The 7,964-nt window shown below is 34.8% G+C and overlaps 1 protein-coding gene across 1 annotated transcript in view; it reads right to left on the bottom strand.

Moving 5' to 3' along the window:
• Positions 1-7,964, bottom strand: part of LOC108749375 (CD151 antigen-like) — a 129,483-nt gene that overhangs the window by 43,178 nt on the left and 78,341 nt on the right. Inside the window, exon 3 of the mRNA XM_018488022.1 lies at positions 7,625-7,803. Within this exon, the coding sequence (XP_018343524.1) occupies positions 7,625-7,744 (120 nt within the window). The 5' untranslated portion in view covers positions 7,745-7,803. The remainder of the gene's footprint in view (positions 1-7,624; positions 7,804-7,964) is intronic.

Below are 7,964 nucleotides of genomic sequence, written 5' to 3'. Positions count from 1 at the left end.
CGAAAACTCTTAAAATAAAAGACAAATTATTTTTCTATTTTAAATAAAAGTTATTCTATATTTTAAATAAATTAATATATTTTCGGATTCTATTTCTTATTTTATATTTTAAATAATTTCTTGTGACCTATTTTTTATTTAATATTTTAAATAAGTTCTTGGAGTCTATTTTATATTTTTTATTTCAAATAAGTCGTATCAGTTACTTTACCGACTCCTACGATTTTATATTTTAAATAAGTTTCTAAAACTTATTCTATATTTTTTATTTTAAATAAGTCATATCAGTTATTTTACTGAGCCCTGGTTATCATAATTAATTTCAACGCGGAAAGAATGTTTCAGTTAAATATTAAAAAATTTAACTAGATACAAATCTGAAAATAATTTTATTAAATTGTCAAAATAATTACGTAGAAATCGCAAACATGTTGAGCAATACTATAAAAAGTTTAGATGCTTTAGCAATCAATTTGAGCATCATTCTACGTATCATTTTAATAGTTCAACAAAATTATCTTCAGATCTGTATTTTTAGTTAAATTTGTAGACATTTCAGCACAATTATTTTTTTCCGTGAAGAAATCAAAATGATATAACTCGTATAAAAAAAAAGAATGAATACAACATATTTTAATAAGAATGATTTAAATTTACAGACGTAAAGAAAATTAAAATATTTGACAAAGAGATTTATAATTAAGTAGACCGTACTATTGTCGATTTCGGCGGATTAAAAATTCATATTTTAAACAGTTTTACGCAGTTTCCCCGTGATACTCAAAAGGTAAAAATGTGTTTTTATATTGTGCATATTCGACGAATTTATAACAAAAGGAAATGATTATGTATGACATAAATATAATATATGTTTACTAAAATATATTTAACAAAGCTGCGTTATTAATATAATATAACCTTCCTGTGCAGTTGATGATATTTGTACAAAATATGATAGTCGTTAAAACGCGCTACCATTATTAATTCAATAATAATTCGTCGCAAAATTTATATTTATGTTTACGCATGTCATCGCAAAATATCCTTTTGAGGGTACAACAGGAAAAAAATAACATTTCGGAACGACACACACACACATTTACGATGCATTGTCATCGCTTTGTTATTGTGTACTCTTCATTCCGCGCATTTTCACCCATTCGCAATCGTCCCTTGCACACGTATCGCGGTTAATCGACAGAACCGATATCCGTTCGGATAGATCGAATAACGTAGAAGTGGTGTTTATTCGCCGCACGTTACATGACGCGACGCCCGAACTAATTAACCGTGCGAAGTGCCTGTAGGACGCGAAATAATTCAGCACACGATTCCTCTTCCACGAGAAAGGGATTTCGGTCCCGCGTCGCATCGCGTCGCGCGGCATGTTCGCCACCGACACCATCGCGCATCGGCCGACGAATCGGCGTACCGATTGCATTCTATCGATGTTGACGCGCCGGTATGTGCGTCGCACACGCATCCGACGACGCGAAGCGCTCCTGGGAACGCACCATCTCCTGGGAATGCGCCGCTCTGTCTCGCCTCGTCGCGTCGCCCGGAGGCCCGGGACACGACTACGTGGTGGAAATCGCGGGCATAATTGACGATCAAAGTGGGTAACTCGCGCGATTCTACATTCGTCGACGGTACGAGAACAAGAAGGATAATGGAGAAGCTCCGCGAAGCACAGGTGCGAACGATCCCGTGGATTCCGCTCGCTTGAGATTTGAGTGTCGCTCTTAAGTGAGGAATCTACTCTCGCGGGACGACGCGCTACGTCTCTTTAAACATTATTATTCCTATCAACGAACCTTTTACGTGTAATTAATTACGCGTTTGCAATTTTACTCGAAATTATTATGAGTAATTTACGGAAATTTACATTATCGATGAAAATTGATAGATTTCACAAATAACTTCGTACTTCGCAAAATTAGAACAGAAATTAATTAATAATTAGTGTATTGAGCCTACGTTAATTACATTATTTTATTTGACTGCGTAAAAATCTGCCTTTCGCATTTCTGTAAAAGCTGTCAATTAAATTAGAGCGCGACATTAAGGCCGAGTAAGAGAAATTGCGACCAGAGAGCCAGGCGAACGCTTCATTTGACGTATCATGGGTACTTATTAGTCAGTAATTAGCAACCCCGTCGGCGATATAGTTAATTATTACAATTAAGCCATTCTGAGCTGAGAGTATCCCAATTCCCCGCGGGAATTTCCTGGCGCGCGCACACACAAGGCTGCTGCATTATTACTCATGCCCGGATTTAATACAATCCCATACGAATTCGCATTATAAATAACTTAGATCTTCATTCTCAAAGAGCATTTGTGAATGATGTCGAAAGGGGCAGCATCTTGCCAAGAAAAACGATAATGAAAAACGAGATAACGCACGCAGCGATTTATGGGGAAAAAATGTACTGTGTGACGCAAGTAAGAATAAGCATCTGCAAGCAAACCTTTCCGAACGCGAATTTACGCGAATGTTATTTTCCTATGCTTTATTAAAAGTTTGCGAAGCGCAGGAAAATCGCTTAAACTTTACTTTGTAGTCTCATTTATTCTTATTTAAATTTAACTTTCTGACTCTTCTTGAGTATTGAATCATTCGTCAACGTTAACATCGAGTACATGTGCAAATGAAAAGGAAGAAAGGGGAGAAAGAGAGACTTTTCATACGCAGTGTAATTATTACTTGCTAATGAATGAAGAAGTAAAAAAAGTAGCAGAAATTACTCTTTTTATTATATTCAGGGAAAAAAATCAGTGAAGAGTCGATGCGTCTTTCTTCGTGCCAAGCGAGAGTTTTAATTTAAATATTGCGACATATGTTAAAGTTTTTTCAACATGGAATCATGTCTTGATAAAAACGCGCAATACTGAAAAATATCGCATACAAAGTTACTATAATGTATGTTATATATATTATAAATTTTTGTGTGCAATATAAATTTAAGAGTATCAGCTAGCTCTCCTTAGAGCCTTAATCTGAAAAATAGAGGTGGACGAATCAGGCTATTTTTATAAATTCCAAGCAAATCAAATCAAATGTGGGACAATACAATGTTTTAAAACAAATCGAATCAAATTTGAAATATTTACATCGCATCAAATCTTTTTGATTCGAAAACGAAACAAATTTGAATCAAATTTTCATGGATTTACTACATTAAAAGCTAAAAAAAAATTATGTTAAAAAAATTAATCATATTCGTGTCAAACTCTGTTTCGAATCTCCCAGATTCGAAAACGAATCAAATCGAATCCACTGTGATTCGCTACTAGTGTATACTAGAAAATCCGATATTATATAATATTTTAATATTAAACAATTATCTATGTTGTCGCGATATAACAAAAGGTTATAAAAATGCTAAACGTGAGTTATACTTTTACAAAGACTTTTTAAAAATAACTATTAACTTTTCAATAGCTAGAAGCACGTATGTACGCGCACAATGACAAATATTGAAGCGTTATCTTCCGGGAGAGAGAAATTACATTTCCTACTAAATTCAGTTTGTAAACGTGCGCGGTTACGCTTCCGCGCTGTTAAATTGGAATAAAATCATTTCTCGCTCTGTCTCGATTTCTCCGAAGTGCAATGCAAGGATTTCTGTAATTACGCACTTGCAGTGCATCGACGGCGGTAACATTGAATTTACTGACTTTGGTCTGGCACTGGCTACACTTCTCTGAATGAAATCAATGGGCGTAAACGCACGTGTTAAGCGGACGGCATTGTTGCGCCGGCAACATTGTTCGAAGCAGGTTATTGTTACATTATGCCCGCATTATTGAGCCTTATTACGAGCAGACGTTTAAGGCAGCATATTCCACGCGACTTACGTTGATGCACAAGCGCCAGCGAAAGCGAGGAATGCGCATTAATGGCATGCTGAGAGTCACACATTCGCGTTTTGATACAGGTTGGTATTGAGTGATAAATATAATACAAACTCTATCGACTTTATTGCTTGCATAAAAAAGTTAATATAATTGATTAATTTATATGTTTTTATATATTTTTTTACATTTATATACCATTGTTATTTATATCAATTATTAATTTTACTATTACCAATTATCAGTTTTATATTAATATCATTTATCGTAATAAAATTTGTACTGAACTTAAAAAACTTGATAGAGCTTAAAAAATGTCGATTTAATCTGTATAATAATTGCAAATATGTATATGCAATGTGTAATGCATGTAAAATACTCTACTAATGTAAACGTTACAATTATATATTATAGATTAAAATATTATAGTAATAAATTTAATAAAATAAATTTTCTTTTATATAAATATATAAAAATTTAGAATAAAATTGCACGATTATATTATTATATATAAGTTACATAAATTGATAAAAAATCTCGTCAAAAATTAACATTATTTGTACTAAATTTTTTACGTGTTATTAACATGCACAGGATGTAACTATTAAATTTTTATCTATATTACGTATTTCTCATTTATTTCAGATTTTGCACATTTTTGTCATAAAATTGCATATTAATAACAATGTATTAATAAAATGTGGATTGAGAGTACGATATAAACAATCTATACATATTCAACAACTCTTTCACGAAAAAACAAAAAAGTTCATGATTTTTTTATGGTCTAGAACATAATATAAATAAATAAGATTAAAAAATTATTTTAATATTTTTCTACCATTTCTTTAATTATTTAGTATAATTATGTAGTAAACACGCTTGGAAAAATAACCATTGATTTGCGTGTTATGAAAATTATCTCATGTTTTAATTCATGTAGAATGTTACTTTATTATATTGTTTGTATTGTACAATAGAATTAAATCAAATAACTTGTAACATGATTTATCTCAAATATCTATTATTTGTATTGTTGTATTTTTCAATGTTTATTTTCAATGTTTACTTTCTAATATTATTTTCGGACATTAAGGATTAATTTTACGCGTTTCAAAAAATTATTATCTCCACTTCATACATGATTGCAAATAATTGGTGAGACACTTCATTTGGTTACTAAACTATAAAATTTTTTTATATTAAAGTAATGAAAAACATAAATAAAATTTAAAAAATTTCTTATTATATTGGTGCAGGTCAGTTATGAGAAAATCATAAACGTTTGTATTTAATATTTTTTAATAATTGTAGTATTTCTCTTATAGTTTCTAAAATATAGAAAAGTTTTTCTTTAAAGGAATATTTTCAAATCGTATATCAACCAAAACAGAAAGTTGCTATGTGAGTTAGATTTGCACGTATTTTATTTCTGCAAAGTTTCAGAGTTAGTTTTAGAAATGTTTGGGTTTGCGCGCCGAACCTTCTCCATAAGCAGGAATATAGCGTCAAAAGTTCTATCGTTCTTAGAGCGTCACAGTCTGTCTTTTTTTTTTTAAATCGGTAGAGATTCGCAGACCACTTTTAATTAGAAGATAACGATCTTCATTAAAAGTTCTGACATTCCGACGACTAAGATTCGATGGCGAGTATCGTCAGAAAGTAAAATGATTTCGGCGAACAAAGTTTTGAAAAAAAGAGAAGACGACAACGAGTCGTCCCGTCGAACCGCAATCTCGCCGATCGGTCTCGAGAATCTCATCTATTTAATCACAAAATCATCCATCGGCATCACGCTTTTTAACGAGGTGTCGACGTTTAGGACCGAAATTATAAAGCCGATAGATGTGGACCACCGATCGATTTTCCCTCATTCTGCCCTTTTTTCTTTCTTCCTCTTTTTTTCTGTCGATACTTTAAAGTGCTTCGTTTCTGCCACAACGTTGCTCGCGTGCTTGTATTCCAGACAACGTACAAGGTGTCTGCACTTTACGACGAGGACTTTATTAGCATTTTATGCCATGTATCATCTCGTGCGAGCGTTGATGTCGGTATATATACCTCATTTTTTTGTAATATCGAGAATGCAGGAGAGAAAGGAGGAGAAAAAGGAGAGAGGGTCGGCTCGGAGGTGTTGCATTTTCAAAAAATGAGGAATCTCTCAAGTAATCCCCTCCCTAGTAATCCGAGCGGGCGTCTCTTGCATCGCGCAGTCTCTTATAACCCCGCAGCAATCTAGAGCTACTATTTTTCGAGTACACTCTGTACAACATGATATACATGATATACCTTCATCAAAATGATCAACGTTAATTTATTATACAAGATTGATGACTCGCAAGATCCGTTGTATTGTACGATTATCCACGTACACGAGATTATTATGTAATTAGCCGCGTACGAGCGTGAAGCTTCCCTTTCGATTAATGCGAAACGCTGTTCTCTTCCGGCGCAATATCCGCTCTTGCGTGCTCCAATTATTTGCCCGCGTGAACTGTTACGGCGAACGCCGGGGTCCGAGAGATTATTTCTTGCGTTGCACTTTAATCCTTCGAGCCTCTCTCTGTCCCACGTACAATAAAGTTCTCTTATAGGATCGAGAGCACGCACTCGATCAAAGAAACGTTCGTTTCAAACGTCCTCCCATGCGCGATGATTTTCTCCTTTATTCCCATCCTCCTTTTTTCTCTCCATCTCTTCCCCGTATTCTCTCTCTCTCACTCTCTCTCTCTCTCTCTCTCTCTTCTTTTCTCTGTCCCTTCTATTTTTTTCTCTTTCTTCTCTCCCATCTATTGTATTAATTAAACTCACGATACCAATTAAAGGCAGATAACTCATCAGTTTTATAGCAAGTGTCGGTGATTGTAAAGTTTGCCGGATATCCGGTCAAGTGACGATCGAGCTCCGAGAACGGCTCGTCTTTACGATAAATGTGAGCCCCACGACAACGAGCAATCCCGTTCTCGCCGCTTTAATCTCCCATAAATTGCGAAAGCGGAAGATAGACGAGAATAATTGTTGAATAATGGCGCATTTTTCCGTCTTGTTTCAATCACTTCAGTGTTCACCAGCAGAGCGCTATATGGGACATTCTGCCATTCTATCCGTATTTCCTTTGAGAGATGCATTCTTTAATCGTTAAGTTCTGACGCAGTCAACTCAATTAAGATATTGAATATCAAAGGTTACGTGAAAGAATATCTTGGCTGTTCCGTGATTTCTAGACTAATACTCGGATGTATCTCAAAATAATTCTTTCAATTAATAACCATCTAATTTTACGAAAACTTCACATGATGTACTATTAATAATCCTTAAAATTTAATAAAATTGACATTGATTTTTTTGATTGATGACATCGGCTTTACTAAGTTTCAGATCATAAGCTATTGAAAGTAAAAAGTTAGGAAAAATGAACGCTTCGGTGCTTCGCTCGTCGAGTGATTTCACGTCTCGCGACGGAAAGTCTACGACTATATAAACCGGTTGGAAAAACGAGGAACTTGGATTAAAGTAACTTCGTCAGAAAGCGCAAAGAAGACCGTTGGATAAGAGAGATAGGAGAGATTCTCTCGTGAAGAGAGACAGCGGATTTCACGGTTCGCGTCTTTCATCTGTGTGTTAACGCGCGTTCCTGCGTAGATGTGTGTGCGTAGATGTGTGTGCGTAGATGTGTGTGCGTAGATGTGTGTGCGTGTGTGTGTGTCCGAAATAAAATATTCCTTTCTTTCGCGCACGGGTGCCGGAATAAATGGATGATACGTACAAACAGCACCACGTTGTAAATGTGAAGAACGTATTTCAAGAAATTCACGGAACAGCAGCCGTCATCCCTGGTCCTAAGTCTGGTAGAAGTACCGGGTAATCTCTCAGCGCTTTTGGCCATTTTCAGTCAATTGTTGGGCTGCGTGCGTCACAGTCCTCGTTGTCACCTGGTTGCCGTTGCTGTAAAACAGAAATGACACAAAATGTCAGAGAAGAAAAGAGAAAAATTCGCCTTAAGAGACAGACAAAGAGTTTCTGAGAAAATATGAAAATGGATTCGTGTTTTGCATTAAATATATACGTGTACATAAATTGTATATACATATATATGTGATGCATGC

The sequence above is a fragment of the Trachymyrmex septentrionalis genome, unplaced genomic scaffold, assembly GCF_001594115.1.
Source record: "Trachymyrmex septentrionalis isolate Tsep2-gDNA-1 unplaced genomic scaffold, Tsep1.0 scaffold29, whole genome shotgun sequence".
NCBI classification, from domain to species: Eukaryota; Metazoa; Arthropoda; class Insecta; order Hymenoptera; family Formicidae; genus Trachymyrmex; species Trachymyrmex septentrionalis.
This window is presented reverse-complemented; position numbering and strand designations above follow the sequence as displayed.